Here is a 26,144-nt window from a genome sequence, read left to right on the forward strand (position 1 = left end):
TTGCTCCCATCGTGGTCCCGTGGCCAGGGGTGACAGGGAGGGTGCCTGGAGGCAAGTTCTTCTGCTCCGCTTCTGTTTCCTATCCCACCCAGTCTGCCTTGTTATTTAGACTGGTTCCCATCTGGGGCAAGCACTGGCTGTCTCATGTGTTACACATGTAACTGGGCTCGGTACAACAGACCCTGGTCTTGGTTGGGATCTCTTAGAGCAACTGTAAAACAAATCCCGAAAGGAGAAAAAATAACACTAATGGGGAGCTCCAGTGGAGAGGATGTCAGTGCTTCAGGGAAGAAAAAATTGCAGGAATGTTGTATTTATACTAATATCAGACATTACAAACCCAGAAAATTATGGCTCTTGGCTAAACTAAGAAGAAACAAAAGCATGTTAGAACTTGCAATGTTGATTCACCCCTGCAGCCTGACCACTGCCCTGCTGTGATTGGTACTATTTATGTAGAGTATTTGAGATATTCAGATGATTTTTAGAAATTTCTTTCAGTTTAAGTCTTGTAAGAACTGAGTTTGAGCAAATATTACAGAGGGCATCTTGGGCTTTATTTCTGCTGCAAAATAGAAGAGTCTCAGTTGGACCTTCACATCCCAGCTTCTGGTTCCTGGGCTACCTTAGCATTTGTCTGTGGACAGTGGTGATTTTCAAAGTGGAGATCTGTATCATTTTGTTACTGCTCCAAAGCTTCTGTTGTTGAGCTTTTAAGATGAAAGACTTTGTGGTCTTGGTACTTCATAAAGTGACTGCTTTAGAATGATAAAAGTTTCTCTAGTTGTTCAGTGATAGAAACTTATAGATATTCCTAAATAAAAAACAAATTTTTGTCTGCAGCCGCTGCAGAAGTTTTACCTGAATAGTCATTTTCTGCCATGACTTCTTAGATTGACCAGGAACCTATATTCTAGTCTAAAATGCAGAGGACTTTTTTTTTTTTTTGGTAGTATCTTGCCTCGAATATCCAAAATATGTTTAGGTTTTCTCTGCTAAAAAGCAGCTGTTCAGTAAGTCTGCCTTTTTTTTGCTCCTCTGAGGAGTTAATCGCTGTGGGTTATAGTAGATGGGTGCAGATCGTCTCTGCCAAGTTCTCCTCAGGCTCTTGACCAAGACTCCTTCCTCCTTGCCTCCTTATTAGTCCATCTCTGACCAGCAGTGCCTCGCTGAAGTGCCAGATAAACAGCCAGCAAGGGAAGAAAACACAACTGTTTTCGTGCGAGCGCAGGCTGGCTCTCAGCACACCAGGATGCCCGTCCTCTAGTTTTTTGAACGTCGGTCTTTATCTGAAGTCTTCTGAGATCTTCTCCTTGGCAGAAGACTCTCTTTCTACTTGGCTTCTCCTGAAACAGCGCTGAAGTAAATCACATTAGAAAGGTCCCAGTTACGGGCAGGCACGCTCGTAACCATTACTCATGCGGAGAGCAAGGGCTCGCCAAGCATTTGATCGTTTAGTAAAACTTTGTTGATGTGTAACTGGAAAGCCTTTTCTGGGCCTTCACGTGCTCTTAGCGAGATGAAAACATTTAAACATCACGAAGATGTAACTGGAGCTATCAGAAGGTTAGTTGTTAAGGATGTGAAAAGGAGCACAGCCTGCTGCAAGCCTCTGGCCTTCATGTTTGGTTTTGCCCAGCGGTCCGGGGTTCATGCTGTAATCGTGTGGCTCCTCTGCTTGATCTTCCTGCCCTCCCCCAGGCAGGTCCTGTGTCCGGCCCTGGTCCAGTGCAGCATTTAAAATCATGTTTGAAGTCAGTGGAACTTAAGCCCTGCTGTTTTCTGTTTTAGTGTTTCCTAATGTCAGGTCTGGACCCTGAGGCATTGAGCTGCATTACATAGTTCAGGATTTTGCTGCTGGGTTTGATGTGTTATCTCTACTTTATCAGCCTGGCTGATAATAGAGGCCCAGTGTCAGTGCTGTTCATAAAGAGAGAATAATGTACTGCAAAGGCTGGGAGTAAAAGGGTTGGCTCTGAAACTCTGGCTGAAGGATTGTCCTCCCCTGTTCTGTTAAGGAAGTTATATCAATGATTTAAATCACTGGGGTGTAAGTAAATAGTTGGATGGATAATTTAATAAAACTTCCTCTGTAGTGCCTTTCTGAGATGAGATATCTATGGCATGCGTAAAACACCAGTGAGTCACTGGCACATAGCGTCTTTCAGTCAGAGAGCTGTTTTCTTCCCAGAGAGATCCAGAACTTAAGAAATTTACAAAAAGGATCGTTTTAACAGTTGCTGAAATGCAGGTAGTTCTTGCAGGGAGCACAACGACTGTTAAACCACACACAGCGCCATCACACACTGGGAAATGAAAAAGACAGATAGGCGTGTATTAAAAAATTTGGGCTATTCAGTGTCATGTCCCCACCAAGCAGGTTCACATGGGAGCCCAAGACACTGCATATAATGATTCTCCCATGCTTACTTTGGCCCTTTTGGTTGCCCTCATTGTATCTCTTGGAGAATCCCTTCATGCCTCCTGTTGTCTGTGATTCTAGAGTCATGAATAGCAGTAGGGGTGTGCTGGGACTTGTTTGTACCAATACTGTGTCAGGTCCTAAATGGTGACTGACCTAGGCTAAGTCTCTTCAGCAGGGTTTTCACTGGGCAGCTATATCAGTAGTTAAACTACTAATGGAGATGAGATATGAGTTTTACGCACTGAACAGCTTGGGTCTTAGGGCCAGTGCCAGTGAAAACTAAATAACCCTTGAGATGGCTGCCTTGTTTCATGCCGTCCTTCTGCATTTCTGTCCTTGGTGCGAGTGCTGTATGGTGGATTACCCTAGGTGACTGGTTGCACGGTGGGCAGCTGACTTCCAGTAAAAGATTGGTGGAAAGTGCAGATGAACCTGGAGGCGATTGCTGCTCTCTGAGTGTATTCAGTGTATCCAGATGTTTTTTTTTTTTTTTTTTTTAAGTACAGTGGCTTTTGTCATTACCCTCAACCCTTCAGGGAGCACCATCTGCTCTTGAGAGGAAGGAATTCAGCTTGACTCAGTGATGAGCCCTGTACATCAGATTATCTCAAAGTACTGTGCAAAGCAAAGATATTCCACCCACAGAGACATTTAAGAGAAAGGCATCAAATGATCTATTATTGGAGCAGTGGCAGCTCTAGGGACAAGACTCAGATCTTCTGAATAAAGACTGTCATGACTGGGGCTGGAGGAAAAGCTTGTCTTTAAATCCATCGCTTCTCTCTGCACAGTGCCAAAGCTGCAATTCAGTTGCCCATGCTGAGTGAGGGCATGGGAGAAAAAATCTTGAGTTGAAGTTATGTCCTAGCAGCACAGCACAAAGATAGTCCCTCAGGACATGATGTGTTTGTGCACCTTTACAGTTACAAGCAGCAGTAATTAAGCTAGGATCACCCTACAGTGCTGTAATAGCACGTAATCCAACACTGGAGCTTGGGAGGGGGATTCCTGCCTTGTTTCTTGTTGAATAGTGAAGATGTATTCTTTAAAAAAAAAAAAAAAAGCTTCAGAAATGAATAATCTCTTGACTCAATAATAGTAGTTCAGCTAAAAAAGAGCTTTATTCAGCCCAGGATAGCTAAACAGGCCAATGGCTGGAGCAGTTCCTGGGATGTGGGCAAAAGATCAAGTAGGACTCATTTCCCCTAAGTCAGTGATTCTGCCATCAGTGGCCTCTCTCAGTCACTGTTCTTTGAGCCTTTCTACTTCAAGTAAATCATTTAATAAACATCAGGGCTGACAGTGTAGGTCAGTGTTACTGCAGTTAGCAGGCACGTGTGAGAGGTGAGTTCAGGACTTTCCTCCAGTGGGTGTATATGAAGTGTCTCCAGTCTGTCAAGAGAGAATGAAGGAAACCAGCCTCACGGTGGCCTGGAAAATAAGTCCTTTGCTTGGGACTTGAGGGACTAGCAGCTCAAGATTTGCAGTCTGAATTTGTTGGATCACACATGACTTCTCTACATGAGCCAGCTGTTGGCTACTCTGGACAGACGGCGCGCCCTGTAGTCTCTTCCTTAAAAATTCTGAAAGATCTTTTTTTGTTGTTGTTTTCTTTGTCCCAGTACAGAATGGAAAATTGCTGAAATCTCAGAAAAGTTTCAGAGAATGGGAAACCATTTCCCACCCAGTTCTAGCCAGAAATTCTGTTTTTCTCCCCAGAAAAATATGTGCAGAATAGAGAAAACGTCCCAGAGCATCCCATAAGCGCTCTGTCTGGAATCCTGCTGCACTCTGGTTTCTAAAGAATTCAATTTACATATGCAAGTTGGGTCGTCTAAACAGTAACCGTGTGGGTTGGGAGTAGAAGAATGCAGCCTTGTCTTTCAGCAAGGATTTGGGGGAAGCATTAGTATTCCTTGAACTGTGAAGTTGATCAGGCCCCAGGGAGTGAAGAAAGAAGGGTCCCAGGACAGTGTCTGGTGCCAGAACAAATGTCCAGCATCTGCTGCAGTCTGAGCAAGACGTGTGTTGCCGCTACAGAAAGGGAGAGAGGAATAAGGAATGAGGTTGTGCTAAGATTGTTTGTAACTCACTGCGGCTGCTCTTCAGTGAGGGAATCATCCTGTGCTTTTCATGCTGTGTCTGCTGCTCTTGGGTTTGAGCTGTTCCCAGGAAGAGGGGGATAGGTCTGTGTGCTTTGGGTGGGATGTGCTCTGAGCTGCCGGTGAGTGGCCGTGTTGCTAACATTGTCTTAGTGTTGGAGCTTGGCCAGGGGACGCAGGGAAGCTCCGCCGTGGAAGCAGGGGGTGAGGCATCCGCAGCTCGTGTGCGATGGGGCTTGGCCTTTCAGGGCAGATTCCTGCAATGTTCTTCAGCAACGTCTCTGTCAAGACAGGGCCTGAAATTCCTGGTCAGGCTCAATACGAAAGGACAGTCCTGGAGGGTCTCCTAGCTGAGTGTTTGGGTTTCTCTGCAGAAGGGCTGTGCTGCCGCCGTTCCTAATGTGATACAGAGGCCTGAAATCTCCCCCTGTGTTGTCCCCCTCTGATGTCCCACAGCTGCAGAGAACAGCAAAGTGGCCCAAACGGGACCCCTGCTGCTGTCTCCCACACCAGATCCAGACATGGTCAGGCCCTTCGGCGCAACAGTGCTGGAAACAGCAACATGAGTAAGACCACAGGCAGACCGAACCTTCGGCTTTTCGCTGGCCTGTTGTGGATAAATCTAAATTTAGGAAGAAAAACCCGGGTTCCAAGTAACTTATTTGTGTGATAATTTGTAGACACTGTATGAAACTGCCAGGGAAATGTTTCCTTTTTTACTAAGAAATGCAGAATTTCTTCCCAGCTCCAGGCGGGCTGGAGGACTAGGTTGGGACGTTTGGCAGACGTGGCCGGTGTCACTTACAGGTTCAGCCCTGAATCCTTGCTAATTTAGAAATGAGATATTTAAAACCTTCCAGCAGAGAAATGGCGTTCAGTTGAGAGCTGCAGCATTTATGTTTAACTTGCAAAGATAATGTCATTGTAAAGGCATGCTTTCTCTTTTGAAAAGTTGCTCCAGGCAGTTTATAAAGGTTTTTAAAATATATGAGTTACCTTTATTCTCCGTCATGAAGAGCTGGGCCCATGATAGCCAGAATATCTGGTTCTGCCTATGGATTGGTATGAAAAGACCAGCACGTTCCATGTAAAACACAGTAAAATCCACCAAAAATTGACTTCCTACAAAGAGAGGCAGGAGGGGCCAAGAGTGTATGGTAAAACTTTCATTAACTTACGTTGCCTGCCATCCACGACTCCAAAGCCGATGGCCAGAGCTTGGGGCTCATTTGGGATTTGCCGCACTCCTCCTCCTTTTGCCAATTCACATCTGCATTTCCCTCTGCTTCTAAATTTGAGAGTGTAGGGAGAAGGAGACAGTGTTTTGGCTTGAAATTTCTTGTGCCTCCTTTCAGGCCCAACTTATTTCTGTTGCTGGAAACCTGAAACAGGTTTGAATTCTCAGCAGATATTTTTATCCCTTGAAAAAAAAAATTGGTCTTCCTCATTCAGAGCTGATTCTTTTAATACAAACTGCATAAATCAATACATCTAGTCCAAGGCATTAGTATTTCCAAAACTGACTGCATAGATATTGTAGCATGTTTTCCAAGTGAGAAGGAAAAAGTTTAAAAATAAAGATGAAAACTCTCAAACACGGCTATCTGTAGATGAGCTTTTAAATTCACATTTATTCCATGCTCCAAATTCCTTTGAAGTCAGTGGAAAGCATCCACTAACTTTAATAGGTGTTCACTCAAAGTGAGATAGAAATAGCAGAGCAAACTGATACAGGAACACCCACCCTGGGTGTGCTGGAAATGCCATTGAAAACACAAGAGACAACAAGATGAAGTCTCTCGCCGCGTTGTCTAGTTGTACTTTTCTTTTTCTGTATTGTCCTGGGCCGGTCACTTCTTTCTGGACACGGATGAGAAAAAGTTTTCTCATCTCTCAGTATTATTGAAGGTAAAGAGACTGAAAAAGGTCTCCATTTCAGATGGAGGCGGAGAAAAAGTTATTTTTACAAACTGAAGTACTGGTAGATGAATGGAAATAATTCTTTTAAATGAGTTCATGTTTTCATTTCAATTTCTGATTTTTCCAGATTATATTTTTAACTTAGAATGACTGTAGGTTTTGAAACAAAACATCTTTTAGAACACCATCAGAGAAATACCAGATTTTTTTTTCTTTCAAGACTGCTGAAGGGAATACTTGGACTATTTGGAAACTGTTCTCCCAACATTTTTTCCAAACACCAAAAAGGTCTTAAAACCAGCCCTGCTCATTTTGGTAAGTCAGCATTTCTGAAAGGAAAGTGAGAAAGGGGAGTTATGGTGGTAAATCCTCCTGAGGTCTCCATCTCTCTGCCTTTCTCCCTCTCTAAAAAAAAGGGTCCTGCAGACACTTGCATGTCTGGGCACATTCACTTTACAAAGTTGTGTGTGGTTTCTCCTTTGAAACATCGTTGGGCCTTAGGCAATAGAGGGCTTTGCCTAGACATTCAAGTGACCATCAGTTGACCCATATTGAAAACCTTGCTGCGGTTGCGGCCACGCTAATATTTGTCCTTGCTGCTGCCTGTTATCATTTAATGTTAGTGCTTGGTAGCCTCAATCAGGGGATTAAATCAGGTCAGTTTTATTATTGAGAATGATTCCAGTGCTGTTTATCCACTTTTGAGTAATAGTTTTCAAAAATGTATCTCTTCCTAAAAGCACTAGTGACTGCTTCTTTGTGTAGTTAAACTCATTTTACTTTTCTTTCCTGAGCACTTTATGCAGACCTCCTATGAAGAAAGAGGAATTGTTCATCCATAGCACAATTTTGGGTCGTATCTTTCTCTGAAAACCCACCTGAGCCAAGGCCATTGTGTAAAACATAAGCCCAGCCTATTGGAGCTGCTATCAGGCATTTCATATAGCCCATGGTATTGGGAAGATCTAAATTAGAGCGGACACTAACGCCACGCGTGTTACTTGTTTCGTGCTGGAAGAGTCCCAGGCCAGCTTGCAAATCTGACAGCTTCCAGCAGAGTTTTACATGGGGAAAAAATTATGTACTTGTATGCACTGGGGAAGGATGCCCACGTTGGCTGCACCAGTAAAATCAAGGTTTCTGTTGGACATGAGGACTTCTTTCCCCCTGCAAATTAATGACGACCAATGGCTGAACCAGCACGGTAGACATAAATCATTGGAAGAACAGCAAGAAATGAGTACAAGGCTTTTCTTTCTATTTAGTAATTTATCAAGGGAAGTGGCACATTAATAAACAGATCTCCCTTGAGGTGTAGGAGTAACAGAGATAAATATGACTGTCAAATCTGGCCTGCTTCCTTCTGTTAGAAAAGGAGGAGACTGTGGGAATGCAAATGCAGAAAACAATATCTGTAGCTGGAAAGATGTATATTAATTGTAGAATGGAAAACACTGACAACCCAGCTATGATGGAGCCCCATCGTATGAGGCACAGTATGTACAGAGTAAGACACAAACTCTGTCTCAAGTAACTTGTCTAAATAGATTGCTAGACCCAGAAACTAGATGCAACTTATTCAAGGTCATATGTCTGAGGAGGACAGGGAACAAGACCCAGGTCTCCGCGGGCCTTGCCCATGTACTGGATCAAGATGCCTTTTGGCCAGGGTAAACAAAAAGGCAAATTTAATTGCTTAGAATCAAATACATTAATATGTTATAGAGAGGGCACAGTTTTCGGTATTATGATATGGACCCAAATCAGAGCTAAACTGAATTTTTAAACTTTGAGTTGCTTTGTTTCCTGAACCAGGTGGTAAATTTGGGAATACTCCAGTTGAGCCTTTAGGCAAGGCCAGCCTTTGCTTAGGGAGTCCATTTGCTCCTTGTGTTTTTGCTTCCATAATGCCTCTGCAAAACTGCTGCTCCTTTCCGAGCTCCCAAGAGAAGTGCCACTTACCACAGCAGAGCGGGACTGGAAACTGCAAACCTCAAGCATTAGAAAAATGTGAGTTCAGCCCCTACAAATTATGGGACAGGGTTAACAGTCTGGAGAGCTTTTCCATTTTTTTTTAACAGACGGTTGTCTGCTCCCTTGTGTTTGCTGTTTGCTTCAGGAGTCTTCCAAGTCATGTGTTCAGGGTTCTCCCTGCCCTGTGAGACTGCAAAATGCAGTTATTATACAAAATACTGTAAGAAAAGAAGTGTTCGGTGCATAGGCAACACCCTGATTTTTAGGAGAAATTCCCAGTAGTGTTGGTCTTGCAGTAAAGGCATGGAAGCTAGCAGCTCTTGAAGCCTTTTAGATACAGGACAGTAGTCACAAGAGTGCTTGGTTCAAGTGTTAACTTAGCCTTGGACTTCCAGCTTGACCTTGGGCAAGTCATTTAACGAGTGCAGTAAAGGACATTACGGGCAGCAAGGCAACAGTGATACTAAACCCCATTAATTAAGCTGTACTCAGACATGGTAATGATGGAGCCCTTCAGTACACGGATGAGTCATGGACACTAGGAGACTGAAATCCAGCCACCAGGCTCAGGGAAATGTTGACACAAATTTCAGCAAGCCAACACAAATGGAGGAACTAATTGGTCACGCCAGCAGGATGTATTTTACCTCCTTGTACATCCCATTCACGCTGTCTCGTGTTGGCACTGTCTGCGGGACAGGAAGCTCATTCGCTTGCAAAGTGCTGGGCTCGTGTTCGGTGATATGTGATGTGATAACCATCTAGGGAAAAGGAGCTCGTGTTGCCCTCTTGGGAAGGTGCTAGTTAATTCACAGTCTTTAATAGAGTATATCTACAACAGCTCTGCAAGGCAGCTTTCCCAGGAGATCGTCCCTGGAAAAACCGGGTGGTGACACAGTGCAGAGCTCACCGAGGGAAGGAGCTTGGGAACTTGAGTGCTCTGGACACTCGGGTGGATCACCGGGAGCCTAGCGTGGAACAGCAGGGGAATGAATGGCCAAGTGGAAGATTTTACCCTTAGATTTTTTTTTTTTTAATGACCCATTACATGACAGCTGCTGTCAATACTTTGGAGAGACAAGCAGATCCAAACAGGACTAGGGCTCAGGCAGGCTTTGGATCCGATGCTGTAATATCAGGGAACATCATAGTGATATGAACCCCAGGTTGTGCCATCCTGCTGGCTTGCAGGTGCCTTAAGCCGGGGCAGAATTTCCCCTCGGTGAAGTCAGTTGTTCCAGTTAGCCATGCTGAAATGCAGGGGGAGGCCAAATTAGTGCCGTAGTAATTTGCTGTATGTTTGCGATGCACAAACAGGACAGGCAGAGTTGGAAATGACTTCATGCCCGCCTGATTGACAGTTGTTAATAGGGTCCAGGCACCATCCGATCCCTTTGGAGGGGAAGAGCTTGAACTTTGTGCCTGGGCTGCCAAATTGGTTTTCTTAAAACTCTTAATTTGCTGTAGGGGCTGCGGGGGCCTCGCCGCGTGGTTAATTGGATGGCGAACGCTGCGCTCGCGCCGTCTCATTTCCGCCTCGGCCGCGCACGAGTGCTCACACGCGGGCCCTGCACCGCGGCCCCGCTCCTCTCGCCACCGAGTCTGCGAGAGCCGCCGCGCTCACAGGAGTCTGCGGGGGCTTCTTCCCTTTTAAATTAATTTAGTGCTGGTGAAAGGGGGTGATTGACAGCCCTGTGTTTATCCTCCAAGGAGCACGGAGCAGGTGAGTGTCGGTACAGCCTGACCCATGTCACTCAGCGCAGCCCAGAGAGGAAATCTCTGATGAAAGGGCAGCTGGTCCCTGCTCCACTCCCTCTTCCTAAGCTGCCCGATGCGGTCGGCATCACCCCTCGCGGGAGCCAAGCCACCACGCTGATGACATGACAAAGCTCGTGCTTTTCTTTCCCCCTCTCTTTCCTACAGTGTCACGATTTTCAAGCCCACGGGTGACTCCGAGATTAAGCCGGAAGCGAGCCCTCTCCATCTCCCCGCTCTCCGATGCCAGCATCGATCTTCAGACGATGATCAGGACGTCCCCAAACTCGCTCGTGGCCTATATTAATAACTCCAGGAGCAGTTCTGCAGCAAGCGGCTCCTACGGCCATTTGTCTGCGGGGACAATAAGGTAAAGCTTTTGCAGCAGCCACGATCACCTCGCCAGCACGACCAAAACTCCACAAAGGAAAACATTTGTTCTCTGCCCCATCTCTGAAACCTCTGATTTTGTACACTCAGATTGTGTCACGTATTAAACCAAAGCCCTCCATCTGGTTTTATGGTACTATGCATATGGAAGAGTACTTCAGAGAATCTTTTTTTTTTCTGGATGGAAATACGGATTACCAGGCTTCTCATAATTAGACAATAGTCAAGTCTCCTCACAAGCAGAAATGTAGATGAAGTTCATCTAATAAAATGCTCTCTATAAATGGTTCAGCTGATAAATCCTCTGATTTAAGAGATTGCCCCAAAGTATTGTCCAAATCATTGGCCACATTTGTGAAAAATAAATTGTTGCTGGGATGGATTTAAGAGCTGAATTCTAAAAGCATATTTAAAAAAAAAAAAAAAAGCTCTTGAGTAAAATTTTGCTCAAATCTTAATTAAAAAGCACTTATATTAGGCAGTTCACTGTTGTCAATTTATACATGATTGCTTAACCCAAGTTTCATAATGTTATTATTCTTTTTATTGCTTAACAGTTAAATGTGTTAGTTATAATTTACACTGTTTTTGAAGAGCAAGGTCTTATAAAGATCATGAACTCCTAGAATTTTGAGGGGAAAACAGAGACATTTCTATTGGTAATTGTTATGTTAATTTATCAGTTGCTTTATCTGCATCATCATTTAGAAATTGACTGTAGTATCTAACATAATGTTTTAAAGAAATTTTTACTTCCTATCTGGTAATCACATTTTTGTTCCCCTGTTGTCTCTGTCCTTAACTGGGCACATTTGTGGCATCTCATCTCGTACTGAGATTTCAGGTTCTTTAGGCTAGAAACTGGTATTTTTAACGTCTCCGTAAAGTACAGATTCTGACCTAATGGGCAACTGGAGGCCTCTAAGGGTGTAATAAAATGATAATAATGAATTTGAAACTATTTGTTGTGTTCTAAAGGTACATCTTAAACGTCAACTATTGTAAAATGCGTCACGTATGTAAGTCCAGGATGACTGTTAGCAATTTGGGGTGAAAAGACTTTTATTATTTAAACAATGCATTTCTGACAGGAATTAAACTGGCAGGACGTGTTCTTACCCCTTCAGACCCAGACTGTAGATGTGCAACAGCCTGTGCTCAGATCTCCTTCTACTGCAGCATGTATTTAACCTCCAGAGCTCCTTAAAGTTGGAGTGATTTTTTGCTCCTTATTCTTTTAGTTGTCTTGAAGTTCTCGTTGTCTGGTTAGGAATAGAAATACTAATTGTATGGTCATCAGCAATAAGTATTTTCTCTTAAAACAGAATTGAAGATGGAGCGTATTGTTAATTTTGGCCCTGTTTTTTGGGCACTTACACTGTAAGCAGTCCTAGTGACATGAGAAAACACCGTGAAGATAAGGGTTCACAGCAGCTGAGTTTTAGAGGTGCCAAATAGTCAATTTTAGGGCTGAGAGTCTATAGTCTGTGTATGTCACGTGTAGAGTAAAGGGAGCAAAGCATACTCACATCTTCAGGGTTTCTCTGTGAGGAGAAGCTGCTCCTGGGAGTTAGAACCCTTCTCACAGTAACTTGTGCTTTACCTTAATGCCACGATCTGTCTCATCCCGGCTTGAGCCTGTTGTCTTTGGTTTGTGCCCAAGCCACCAAGAGTTGATCATGTTTCTGGTCACCACTGATCTAGATAGGAGCCGGACTGGTGACCTACATATGAAGGGTGACAAATTTTAGTGGTTCCCTGAGCCAGCACTCTGCTCACCTGAATTCAGAGTAAAATGCCTGTTTTGGAATATGTTAAATTGATGGTTATTCATCCCTGCTGTGTTCTGTGCCAGGTGAGCCAGACGATGCATTTTTATGTTGGAGGTAGCATAACCCTAACCTGAAGAGTCTGCAAAGTAGGCCTGCCTGGGGGGACCTGGAGCCATGGGGGTTGTGGAACAGGATGCTGGTCCCTATTCTGCACTTTCTGACAGGAGATCTGGGTGGTTTTAACCATTGGAAGCAAAAAAAATTACCATCAGTCTAACATGTGGGTCCAAGTGATTCACAAGTTTGCTGAAGTGTGCATGAGACAAATCCCATCTTTGCATGAAAAGAGACTGTCAGGCTATCGTGATATTAAAGGCATCTTGCTGGTGTATTGCACTCTGTGTCCTGGAGTCCCCAGGACATCCTGGCCAAACTTGAAATCAATCACTAGCCAGTGTGATAAACATTGTTTAAAATAACTCCTCATTTTTCCTCCTCTCCCTGTTGCAGCCCCGCGTTTAGCTTTCCTCACCCCATTAACCCAGTGACGTACCAGCAAATCCTGAACCAGCAGAGAGGCCTGAGCTCGGCCTTTGGACACACTCCCCCTCTGATCCAGCCGTCTCCGACGTTCCCTCCGCGGCAGCACATGGCCGTCATCTCGGTCAACCCGCCAGCAGCCCAGATCAGCAGCAACAGCAACTGCGTCTCCGACTCCAGTCAGGTGCGGGCCGGCCGCGGGCGCGCGCTGGGACTGCCCGGTGTGCCGCGCACATCCCTGGGCACAGCCTGCATGGGAACAGAGATGGGCTCGCCGTGGGGTGGGGGCTGCCTTTGTTGGTGGCTGAACTTTCTCTGGTTTTGCCCATAGTTTAACTGTCTTTTTATTCATGTTCTCTCTTCACGTCACATTTCCTTCATCCCGACAAAACATTTTTGGATTTGTAAAAGACAAATGTTATGCCCTTTCTTGAACACACACGTGTACATATCTGTGCAAAAAACAAAGTCTTTGGTCTGTCAAAGCACTTAACATGGTGTGCAGGATCATCTCAGGCAGCAAATCTCCTTGAACACATGTTAAGTACTATTGAAATCAATGGGATTGAGCACAGGCTGAAGTGTTTTGCTAGATAAGCACCCAAGCACTGTGAATCAAGCTTAGTCAGTTCATTCACCAATCAGTCCTTTCTTTTTTCCTGCTGATGTAAACCATATTGGTCATTTTAAAACACCTTATTCCTTTCCTCATTAACAAATCATTGTGTCCTACCTGAGTCCTCTAAGCATTTCAAGTACCATTCCTTATTTTTCAGTAATCACATTGTCAAATGACTTTCTCCCTCATAATATCCTGATTGACGGTTTTTACTATTAAGTTTTGCAAAACAAGAAGCTGGGTTTGGAAAATTAGAAATGCTACATTTGTTTGAAACCTTGGATATATCCATGCATATACTTGTGCATTCGCACACATACATGCATGCACATACACACACACACTCTGAGAGTTAGTGAATATGTCTAATCAATTTTCCTCCCATTTTCTTTCCTTGGAAGTTTAAATTGCAATTGCTTTTCTCCCAAAAGACTTACTTCAGCTCATTTCACATCCATTTCAAGTTGTTGTTTTAGTTGTATTATACTGAACTTTTCAGACTGCTTTGTTGTTTTAGGGTTACTCATGACTGCTGCACTGCAAACTGTTTGTTATTGAAGGCTATTTGATTGATTGGTTTTTGTTTTCTTCTCACAAACTGGCTACCAAAATAATGTGGCTGGCAGGAGTTTTGCCTCTGTTTAATAACTTGCACGAGCAATCTTGATCAATTAATGAGAACAGATTTAAAATGTTAATGTTCCAATTTTTATGCACATATAATTGAATGTTTTTTTCTCTTGAAGTGGTTCTCATTTTTTAAGAGCTTAGCAAAATACACATACCCTTTCCTGCACCCAGCATGAAGGAGCCCTCACATGTAACCAGAACCCTCCTCTCCTGCCGGTGTTCAGTTTCTCAGCAGGTCATTTCAAGCACATTGAGAAACACAGTCATGGCCTGGGTGGGGCTTGCATAATATTTTGATGAATTTGACAGGGACTGGGTGGCTCTGGAAGGAGGAGAAGCTGAGAGGCAAAGCGCGCTGCTGAGCACGCCAAGGCTGCTCATGTCCTTTGTTCTTGGCTTTCTAGCCCTCTCTCTGCCGTGCACAAATCTGGGGCACATTTGTCCCCTAGGCACATGTCCCAGACATGGACTGGCTTTTGCCTCAGACCCCGGGCCAGCAGTGCACCATTCCCCTTTGCCACTCTGGGAGCTCATTTTTGGCTGTTTTTTTGTGAACTCCTAACGATGATGTGGGCTGCAGTGAATCCCTTACCCCAAACCCTGGTGCCACTTCTCTCCTGGTTTTTCTTTCCTAGAGCAAGCAGAGCAGCGAGTCAGCCGTGAGCAGCACAGTCAACCCCGTGATTAACAAGCGCAGCAAAGTCAAGACTGAAGTTGAGGGCTTGCCACCAGTGTCCCCAACCACACAGGTAATGTTTTTGGAGCAAGTCATGCTGTGGACTTCAGGAATAAGTTTTGCTGCACTTGGGAGCAAGGAATCCATGCCTGCAGGGCAGGCAAGAGTCTCTTGGTCTGGGAAGCCCTGCCAAGGTATAGGGGAGAGCTTCAGTGGGTGAGGGCAGCATTCAGTGGGTGCTTGGAAAGACAGAAAGGAAAAGGGAATATTTCGAGTGTGACAACTTTAAAAATGACATGTGAGCTTTTCTACACTGCAAAGCAAGCAGTGCTGGTGTCTCAGAGCAAACGTAGATTGCAAGGGAATCTTGTATGTAGGTAAAAAGCTTGCAAAAAAAAAAAGGATTTCTTGATTCAACAAGGAATTGCTGCTAACAAAATTCTTTACACCGGTGACACAACATTGACACCAAGAAAGGCCCAAAGGCCTTTGCTTTCTTTCTGGAGCTCTGTGATCGCAAACTGTTTAATGGCTGACAGTATCCATCTGACCGTCCTTTATCACAACTGTAAACTATCAGGAGTGCTCTGGGCACTTCATTTTCATGAAATATTAGGCCATGTTATTGTCAAGCGAATGGAAGAGTTGATGACAAATTCCTCTTCCTGCCCTGGTTCAGGAGCAGGTCTCAGCATGATGCATGGGGACAGCAACATGTGCAGTCATCAGGGGGCTGGTAAAATTGATGAAGATAGCATATCAGGGAAAGATAAACATGCTGTAGTCAGCACGATTAGGGCAAAGAGGCATCTCTCTGGAGCTTTGAGTTTAGCAGTGCAGCTCTGCAGAGCTGCAAACACACATGCCCTGAAAAACCAATCTGGCCACTACCCAGGCTAATATTGCCACATGTTCATTTCTTGTAGCAGTTGAAAAAAAAATAATTCTGAAAGCTGTCACCTGCTTTCTCGAGTATCCACAGCACAGGAGCTATGGGAGGAATGGCTTGATGGCCTTGGTCCTCCTTTTCTGTGCACGGATTTGGAGAGGTGCATGCCCAGCAGCAGGGAATGCTTGTGCAGCAGCAACAGCCTGGGCCACCTGCACAGCCCGGCCTCTGTAATTTATGTGAAATAAGGGCCAAAAGGGGGGAATAACCTAAAGCAGTGCAAGGAGATTTGATTGGAATAACGAGGGGAAATTAAGGACAAGAAAATGTCTGCTGGCTGTCTAATAGTGCCTAATGCTATTTGTGGAGTAGTACCAAAAGGGGAGTGTAGGCTTCACGTCTCGCAGCATTTCTGTGTTGACTGAAGATGTTGTTGGAAAGTACCTTGTAAGACACAGTCTGTTCTTCGGTGAGAGCACAGGGTAAAAGACTGAATATAGCAGTGTAGTCTGCTCTTCAGCTCACCTGAGTAATGGCAGCACTCTTGTACCACCACAGCAGCTCCAGTACAGATTCAGATTAACACGAACTAGCCAGATGTGGAACATTTTAATTCTCTTCTGCAAATAAAATGTTTCAATTCTTTTTTTTTTTTTTTTTTTTTTTAGATAGAAAACATTGGCAAAATAAACTTTTTAGTAGAAAACTGTAGTTTTCCAGAGACCAGACTTTGTGTGGAGAGAAACATTTCATCAGAAGTAATGTTCACAGCTCCACCATGTAGGAGCTTCAGGAAAGTTCTGTTTGAACTTTCTCGGACTCTGATATACTTTGAATCTCCAGAAAATCATCCTTAAATCACTACAATTTCTTGTCCCAGGAGACACCTTTTTTTTTTTTTTTTTAATTAAGAGCTAATTAAAACAAATCTCTTTATATCCAAACTGTTGAATTGAAAAGTCACATCTGGCATATCATGAGCTGGTTAATGAAAATTGTTGAACCTTCATACAGCACATCTTTCTTTGCATCGAGCTCTGCTCTGCAGGCTGCTCATCATGTGGTCTTTGCCAAATGCACCAATCTCAGAGGGCCTTGAGGGCTCTCTGGTTTGTCCCTATGGAGCACCCTGCACTTGCAAACCACTGGGCAAGTCCTAGGCATGTTTTCTTGCTTATTAAAAGATGTCAGGTTAAGTTTAACCACCAAACTCTGTCTGCTCTGGGCTTTCTTCATGCTTGTGCTTCCCCACTCCACCCAGCTCAGAAGTTTTGTTCCAGCAAAGAACAAAATGGGACTTCAAAAGGCAGCTTTTTCCTGTTTTCTGGACGGCATCTCCCGGAGTCCTCCCTGTGTCTGCCCGTGACCAGGCTGGAGCCAGGCACCACTGCCGCCGTGGCTTGGGCAGGTTTCATGTCTTGTCATTAGCCCTGATGCTTCTCTTCCAAAGCTCTGGAACTCATTAGTTCACTGTAATCAAGGATGTTATATTGCCGCCCTGAGCACACTTTTGTGATCGGTTGATACCTGCCCTGTAATCTCTGGGTGACGGAGGAATTCAAGGAGGAAACAAGCTCACCTTATACAATGTGCTGTTGTGTGTTGCAGGAGCATCTGACAGACCTGAAAGAAGATCTAGATAAGGATGAATGTAAACAGGAGCCAGAGGTTATTTATGAGACCAACTGTCACTGGGAAGGGTGCACAAAGGAATATGACACTCAAGAGCAGCTCGTCCATGTGAGTAATGGTTGGGAGGAAACCCCAGCAATAAATCTGGATTTCTGTGCACTTGTCTTCATTTTTTATCACTAGCTGCTGTGCAGCCGGAGCTCACTCTGGGAGCCACTAAAGGTGCAAATCAGAGATACGGTGTGTAAACACTGCCAAAGCAGGTCGCTGTTCCCCGAGGAGTTTAGGCTTAGGAAGCCTCTCATAGATTATTTGATTTTGTTCTCATCTCAGCTGCTGAGGCTGCAGTTTTGGTCTCCCTTGTGCATAACCCAATAGAAAAGGACTCCATGCAAGGAGCCTAGTTGGAAACTGGGGACGAGAGGCTGAGCCCTTCGCACTTCTTTGGCCACTGAGCCCCCTCACATACCCACACAAGCCGGAGTGACCAGGCAGTCCTCAGTTCTTGGCCAGGCCACAAAAGCCTTTTACACTGCCCTGGCATGAGCCTTTGGGCCATATCACCTAGGGGCTGTCAGCCTGCCCTGCTCATCCCTCCTGTCTGCAGGGTCAGAAATAGGGTACTTCTAGAGGTTAGAGACATGTTCCAGTGCCTCCAGCAGGGCAGAAAATACAGAAAGTGGGTTGAAAAATAACCTTTCCATAATCCTAGTAATGTCCCCAAACCAGTATCAAAACTGCAATTTACAGTTCTGATTGATTCCAAGAACCTTCAGTGTGTTTTGATTCACCTGGGGATTTGTCATTTGGTTTCCTTTAGTTTCTGGGGTTGATGGACCGTGCAAACGTGGAGCACGTATCTGAGAGTTCGGACGCGATCAGTGCCTGAGCCCATTCCCTCCCCCAGCCCAGCCGCCTCCGAGACCTCGGCGTGGATCTGTAATACTCTGTTCAAGGGTCTCTGGGAAGTCACCAACCTCAGCAATCCTCCCTGCGGGTCAAGGATGAGCAAAATGCCAAGCTGAGCAAGTTTTGTGACAGGAGTCACTATCTCTTGCTTTCTCTTTGGCCTTTGGCTGCCCTGCTGTAGCTCGGGTCAAACCTCCCCAGAGCCCACGCCATGTGGTTCACTGGTACCGTGGCCCATAGTGAAGGACACACACACACACAGCAATGAGGAGCTGGAGTCTGAAATAAGAAAGACCCTCTTTCTCAAACACTGCAAAGCTCATGTCTGCTCTCACCTTATATATATATATATGTATATATATATATATATATATATATCTTCATTTTACTGTAGTTCATGTTTAGAGGCCACCGAGCAGGCATCCATCTCTGTTCTTCCAAGCTCTGCACCAAACATATTAGCCCAGAAAGAATGATCCGTTTGGGGCGTTTGCTCTTAAATCTAAGGCTAGCACTTGCCAGCTGCTGCCAGAAGTCGCTGGTTCAATTTAACAAATCCTGAGCGTAGGGAGACTTGGAAATCATTTTGAGGACCAAATGCATGAGATGGGTTTAAAAAGCTAAGACTGCGTATTCTGTTCAATGGGCTGCACGTTGCCTACCGCAGGATGTTGCTTTATTGAAGTTAAACCACAGCAGTCCTGGTGGAGGGGCCGGTTTCACATTTTGTCCAGCAGTATTTTTGCTGTTTTTCTCTCAGATGTAAGAAAATCGCTTTAACTCAGCCCAGAGAAAAATGCAGGGCAGATCTATGCATCTCAGCACAATTTATTTCCAGAGAAAACCCAAAGAAAAATATTTGACAAAATGTCCAAGATTTTCCTAAATTTGGAAGGTTATAAAAACGGAACTGTGATTACTAGCAACATGGGGTTGCGGATTCGGGATGCCCAAAATATACATCTAAATGAAATACAGATGTCATGGGCCTCCTTCTGAAAAGGTAACGTCCCAGCACGTATGGAAAAACTCTTGTTTATGTGCACGGAGAAGTAGCTGGGCGTGCAGGGTCTGTTCCGCACACGTAGTGAGCAACGTGCTTGTGGGAGGAGTGTGTGTCTATGGGAGAGCAGGAGTGAAGACAACCCTTCCTCTGGCTCACACTGGGTTAAGGGGCAAACCGTGTGCGGCCCCAGTGCTAGCCCTGCTTTGCCCTGTCTGGGGTGTGAGTCAGATTCCCACACCAAAGGAGCCGGCAGAGTTATCTTTCCAGTCTGGTCTGGATGTGGTATAACATGCCTGGAGGTCCCATGAGGGGTTCACCAGATTTCAGCCAGCTGAAGCTAAAATCTCCCCTCGGTGCAACATCATAAAACCAACATTGTTGGCAGCTGAGCTCCAAAACCCACCTTAGCCCCAGTCTGCATGCCGTAACCACCCGCTGGCTCCTGGTGCTCAGCCGTGGTGTCCCCGGGACGGGTGGAGCTCCCTGCATCGTGCCATGGCCCGCAGGACACCCAGCCAGCCCTGGGGAGGTGGCCCCGAGTGCCCCGCTCTGTTTGCCCAGCGGTGCTCAGCGCAGTCCTGGGAGCGATGGCCCTTGTGTGGGTGCCAGATCCCGGGCCTTGCGTGAGACTGCAAAGGCCGGTCACTTGGTTTTGACGAGTGTGTGTGTGTCCTGGTGCTGCACCACTACCCCGACAAAGTCTCGGTCCCATGAGACAACGTGTGTGCCTGGCCTGGACCGGCGGGGCGGCAGGGGGAGGACGAGGGCTGAAAAAAAAATTCAGTGCCAAAACAAAACCCAAACCCAAAGTGGTTTATTTTAGGATTTCCTGTCGGTGAATGTCTGCTGAAAACCCCAGAGCGAGGACAGGCATTATTTTTGGCAGCGAGACCCCATTCAGAGCGAGACAAGGCCACAGTGGGAGCAGCACTGCCCATGTGCTGCTCTCGGACTCTGTTTATTCTCGTCAAGGTTTCATCTTCTCAGGGCTGCCAGAGACCCTTGTCTTCCTCATGGGGAGGCCGAAGGCACCATCCTGGTGCTGACTTTTCAACGCCCAGGCGAAGGATTTTATGGGCCTGAGTAATTAGCAGTAATTGAGGCCGCGGAGTTTTCCTTAGCGCATACCTCATGGATGCTGTCATTTCCTGCCAGCCGCCGGCGCTCGACGGCAGGTGGATGCTGCCGGGCCGGCCTGCGAGCTGGCTCTGAATCCCACTTTTCTTCGGCAGCGTTCTAAAAAGGGCCTCAGCTGCATAAGCGAAATATGATAGGGCCTGACGGGGGTGAAAACGGCTGTTGATGATGCCGGTGTAATGTTGCTCGGAGTCCTTCTCCCTCCTGCCGCCAGCAGTCGTGTCAAGCAGTCTTGCAAGACACCAAGGGGCTCTTCTCCCCCTGCTACCACAGCGTTTGCGTCTCTTTTGCTGGATCTAGGACAGATCTCCCCTTTTTAGCTACCCGCCCGGTGCGCTGGGTGCCACGCGCTCCTGCAGGACATGCCACCGGCACAGCACTGGTTAGCGTGTCCCTGTGCACCAGGATCTTTGTGTTACTTGTGCACCTGTGACACAGGTGCAAGGGCTGAGCACGCGTGCCCAGGAGGCAGCGGCTGCCTTTGCAGAGCGCTGGGTGTGCTCTGCTGGCGTCAGCTCTCCGAGAGTGACCTCCTTCTCCCTTCTGTCCTCGCAGCACATCAACAATGACCACATCCACGGGGAGAAGAAGGAGTTTGTGTGCCGCTGGCAGGACTGCACGCGGGAGCAGAAGCCCTTCAAGGCTCAGTACATGCTGGTGGTGCACATGCGGAGGCACACCGGGGAGAAGCCGCACAAGTGCACGGTGAGCGGGGCGACACACGCAGAACATCTCGGCTTGGCGGGGGGACACTGGGCTTCGGTGGTCTCACACGTGGGCCTTGAGACACAGGCTTCAAGCAGGGCTCTCTCTGGGTGCCTGCCCCACTTCAGGGGTAACCCAGTTCTCCATGTTTTTAGTTACCTGCAGGCAGCTGAGGTTGTGCCCTAGTGAGACTGGAAGTGATTGAAGAGGAGAGTGGTTAAGGAGTTAGTGAATGAAACTAGAGGAAACTGTTCGGGAAACCAGGGTCAGCTCTGCCACAGAGATCCAGAGTGACTCTGGACAAGTTACTTAAAGTGAAAGAGGGAAACATACAGACCATTTAGTCTCCTGAACCCAAGTGAGAAACCCAGAAACCCCACGCTGTGGGGACCACCTAGCCTTGGTGGTAGCCTTTATTCAGCACTACTGAGTATACCTGTGTGGGGCTGCAAGTTTCCCTCTGCCACGTTCCTGTGCATGGGCACAAGCCTCCCTCCAGCCTGGAAAGCTTGGCCAGCACCTCCTGCCTTTCCTCTCCCCACATGCACTTCAGCCCTTTTTCCTCCCTGGGGTCCAGCCCTGTCTCTTGATATCTTCTGCCCCCACCCTTCTCCTCCTGCCAGTTCTTCGTACCTCCTCCACCATGAACATTACGCTGTTCCTCTCCCCGGAGTCTTGGGAGTTAGTCTGTCTTTACGCTTGGCAGATGTCTGAGCCCTCCTCCGGTATCTTCCTCCTCTTCTGCTCCATTAGTCACTTCCAGCCCAGCTCCCTCCCCGGTTCAGCCCCAGCTCCTGCTTACAAATATTATGATAAGTATGATTTTCTTGCTGCATGACTCCCTTATCAATCTTCCAGGCCTGTGTTCATTTAATTTAGAGCGTAAGCTCCCTGGGGCACAGGGCCATATCCTTTGTTTTAATCTTCTAAAGCACCCTGCCCCGTTTCAGCCTGTTACCAATCTTCCATAAGAGTCTGAAGGAGTATTGATTGTCGGTGTGCCACGGGGGAGCAGCAAGGGGAATGCTGGCCCTGCCCTTGCAGCACTGTAGGAGCAGGCAGCGGGAATCAGAAGGCAGCACAAGCCCCCTGCTGAAGTGAGAAGCAGCAGGGAATGCATCCTGAGCAGGAAAAAGTGCTGCTCAGCGCTGCCTCTCTCAAGCACTCTGTGTTGTGCCAGGCTGGAGCAAGGACAAGGCTGCTGCGTTTGCAGTCTCAGGTCGTCCTCTGCCTGCTGGAGAGCGGCAGCCGCTCTGTGCGGTGCCTCGCAGCAACCCTGCCCAAGCCAAACATACCCCGGGTTTCTCACTGCAGCAGTGCACATGGCACCCTGCTTTGCCAGAGCGTTCCTGGTTCAAGCCTGCCAGTGATTTTTCAAAGTACCATTTGTTTCAGACAAGAAGTTTTGCGGTTCGCATAGAGCTACAGATGCAGCCTGGGATCCGGTCAGGGATTGTTTCAACAGCCAGAACTCCCCCTGGCATGATCAAATGCACGCGCAACGCCGAGGACAGCCACTTTGAACAGGCACAGGCTGCTCTGCTGAGAAGCCCTTATTTGAAAAGGGGGCCTCGTACTTTTGCTCTTGCTAACTGCATTTTTGTGTCAGTATCCAGCACAACCAAAATGGACAAATGAGTTGCCTCGTGCTGAGTTCCCTTTGTTTTCCAGCAAGTGGAATGATGTATTTTAGTAACCATAAGCAACTCAAGTTATAAAGGATTGTGTGCACAGGCTAAGAGAAGAAGGGAATCTATTGTGCTGCCTCAAAGTTGCAGCATGCTTTGTGGGCCAAATGTGCTAATGCAAGTTGATTGGGGAAGAGGAAGTGAATTCATTGTACCACCCTGCACCTAGAGAAGGATTAAGCTGTTGAAGAATGTTCCCACTGTCCTTGAAGAGATTTAGGTGTTTCAAGAGGGCAGGGCAAGTTTACCTTGCACCATCCCTGTACCGGGCTTTAAAGACAACCTTGAGCAGTCCCTACTCCTCCAGTTGGCCAACACAGCAAAGTTACCTGGGTTATGTGGTTAGCCTGTGCTCAGGTCCCCAGGTGAGAAATGTGTGAGGACTTAGAAGAGATCTGTCTGTGCAGGTACTGGCCTGTGGCATTTGAACTTCTTTAAGGCAATAGGCCTTTCTTTGCTTAGGCCACAGAGCTATATGGCAGAGAGCCCTATTTTGTTCCTTGCCAGTGTGCAGTCAGAGCAGGGCTGCCTCCTATGCCTGTGGAGTGCGAGGACGCAGATACAGCCCCTATCATGTCCCTCCATCTCTGGCCAAAGCGGCCAGACCCCGCCGTCATGCATGGCCACTCAGCTGCCCACAGTGGGGTCTGATGCTGATCTGTGGCATGACGTGCCTTATTGTGATGCCAGATTTTTCCTTGGCCAAGATGCAAACAGCAATGGAAAGTCCTGCCATGGTGGGACTGAATCTGCAGAGAGATTTAAGCGATCTCAGTAACATACAAGCTTACATACTTGCTGAAGTGTACTGAACTGTTGAAATATAAGGTGTACAGTGAATGCAGCATTAAGACAGAATTTGAAAAGGAGCCTTGCTTATGCTTTCATTTTTTAGAACTTCTTTCAATATTTGTAAGTTCCCACTTATTTAGTCAAAGAGCATTTAAGGCAGTCTCCTTGTTTTGAGTGACTGGTGGAATCCTTCCATGCTACAGACAGGGCAGGTGCGGAGAGAAACCTCCAGCCCAGCCAGAAGTTGAGGGTGGTAGGACTGACATCACCCCGAGTCTGACCATGTCTCCCGAGCTGCTCCTTCTCGTTGTGTGGGCAGCTGGTTTCCGTCCAGTGGGAAGGCTGCTGGTCTGTTGTGTCATCCAAAAATCCATCTGTCTTCAAGATTGAGAGTCTTGTTTTTAAAACTGGTAATGTTAGGCAGTCTGACCACAGCATCCTCTGAGAGTAGACCCAAGTTGTAATTTGGGAAACTTCAAAGCTTGCTAGATTTCTGCTTGTGTTTTAGAAAATGGTCTGGTCTTTCCAGCTCTGAAGCTGGCAGAGTTGCAAGGCTAGTCAAACTGTCTAGAAGTAGTTGGTCCTCCGGGAAGGAAAGGAAGAAGGAGAGAGCCTCCATCTCAGAGTGTCTTAACTGGAGATGCTGCAGATGGATGGCAGGAGGGACAGGGAGAGTCCTGGGAGCAGGGAAGGAGTGCAACTTGAACCTTGCTTGAGAAAACACTCTCTTGGTGAAACATCAGGCTGGGTACCCAACTGGAGCTCCACCTTAAATATGAGTCACTCCTAAGACTCTCAGCCTGCCTAAGGAAGGGAAGTTGGAAGTTCTCTCAACAAAGTGGATGTTGTTCCCTAAAACACAAGCCCTTTAAATGGAAGGAAGAAAAATGAGAAACAGATGAGAAGGGTTTAGGCAGGAGGGAAATCAGTTTTTTCTGGTTAATTAATCACTCCTCTTATGCTTTTTAATTTTAGTTTGAGGGTTGCTCCAAAGCTTATTCTCGACTGGAGAACTTAAAGACACACCTGAGGTCCCACACTGGAGAAAAACCCTACGTCTGTGAACATGAAGGCTGCAATAAAGCTTTTTCCAATGCCTCGGACAGAGCCAAGCACCAGAACAGGACACATTCCAATGAGGTAAGCCTGGGCTCACCAAGGCTCAATGGAGGGCTTTTTTTAAAAATTTTGCTGACAATAAACATACACTTTACACACTGGACTCATGTAAAAAGAAACCTACTGTAATGAGAGGTTTTTCTTATTTTTTAATGAGATTTATTTTGCTTGAGAGCCAGACTACATTAGCTTTATATTTATGAAAACCATGTTTGAAATTATAAACAGATGTTAAAGTGTGCAAACTTTCTAATTGGCTTTGGAATTTGAGTGAGCACTTTCCAAATTTATAATTTTTAATAGTGCAAATAGGATCGTGCATTTGTGCATGTGGCACTTACTTCTGCTGTGGCACAGACTTGCAGTAGTGTAACAGCAGCCCTGCATCCGAGCACTCTGGAAGTAGAATTCCCTCCATCGTTTGATGTACAATGATAGAGCACAATGCAATGCTTTGTTAACCTTGGCTAATTAAGACCCACTATTAGTAGTCGGGGAGCAGAGGAAATTGCCTTTATTGTAACGCATGTGATGGTCTGTTGCAATCATCCGCGGCCGACGATTGAAATTTATATTACCGCTAATTAGCTGACAGGGGAAGAAAAAACAACACTCCGAAGTTCTAATAATGTTTGCAGCCGTGAAGAATTCAGTCTGCAGCCTAATTTGCAACAGTTAAATATAGACTATTGGAAAATGGAACGCACTTGCCACGGATGACAGCTTTTTAAAGAGATGCTGTGTCTACAAAGGGCTTGTTGGGCATATTTCTATCTCTAGCATAGTGTCAGTCAGTGATAATCAGAGCTCAGAAGGCTTCATAGATTTCACTTGACTTAGAATAAGAACTCAAAGCCTCAGATGCCCTTTTGTGCTGTGTGACCTAAAGGACCCAATGAATGACCATGATCCTAACATTCATTGAATTTTTTTGGGTAGGAGCGCAAATACTGGGAATATCTTTTGCCACTGGGTCACTTTCAAGCCAGGATATGGGTTAAAATTAACCTAGATCTGCATGGGCACTGGGTAAATTGGGGTTCGGGGCCATGCAGACCTTCAGGCTAGAAAGGACCAACATAACGTGCTGTCTCATCTCTCATCCCCTGAGCAAGCTATTATTCAAATAACCAGTGTTTGACTAAAACATCATCTATTCTTCACTACAGTTTCTTCTTCAGAAAGGTAGGTTGTCTTAATTCCCCCCCGCACTGAGAAAAAAAAAAGAAAGAAAAAAGAAAAAACAAAACCCCAAAACAAAAAACAACTTTATGATATTAGAAATTGCTTTTTTCCAGCCCTGGATGCCTCCTCTACCTTCATTCAGCATTGGATCCAGTGTCTCTAACTATTGCTATGACAGAACAGTGTTAAGTTGCTCTCCATCTTCTCTCTCATTAGAAGAATCCACTGAAGTATCCCACTGCTGCAGCACTATTTCCCTGTCCTTGAATCAATTTTGTG

General features: G+C 46.0%; 1 protein-coding gene across 1 annotated transcript in view; it reads left to right on the forward strand.

The window, feature by feature from the left end:
- Positions 1 to 26,144, forward strand: part of GLI2 (GLI family zinc finger 2) — a 171,577-nt gene that overhangs the window by 134,219 nt on the left and 11,214 nt on the right. The window contains exons 6-11 of the mRNA XM_088519571.1: positions 10,345 to 10,546; positions 12,849 to 13,062; positions 14,763 to 14,876; positions 17,301 to 17,432; positions 20,932 to 21,081; positions 24,537 to 24,701. Coding sequence (XP_088375697.1) covers positions 10,345 to 10,546; positions 12,849 to 13,062; positions 14,763 to 14,876; positions 17,301 to 17,432; positions 20,932 to 21,081; positions 24,537 to 24,701 — 977 coding nt within the window. The remainder of the gene's footprint in view (positions 1 to 10,344; positions 10,547 to 12,848; positions 13,063 to 14,762; positions 14,877 to 17,300; positions 17,433 to 20,931; positions 21,082 to 24,536; positions 24,702 to 26,144) is intronic.

Source organism: Tinamus guttatus, unplaced genomic scaffold (assembly GCF_059628265.1).
Source record: "Tinamus guttatus ecotype Peru unplaced genomic scaffold, ASM5962826v1 Tinamus_guttatus_pri_ptg000060l, whole genome shotgun sequence".
Taxonomy (NCBI): Eukaryota; Metazoa; Chordata; class Aves; order Tinamiformes; family Tinamidae; genus Tinamus; species Tinamus guttatus.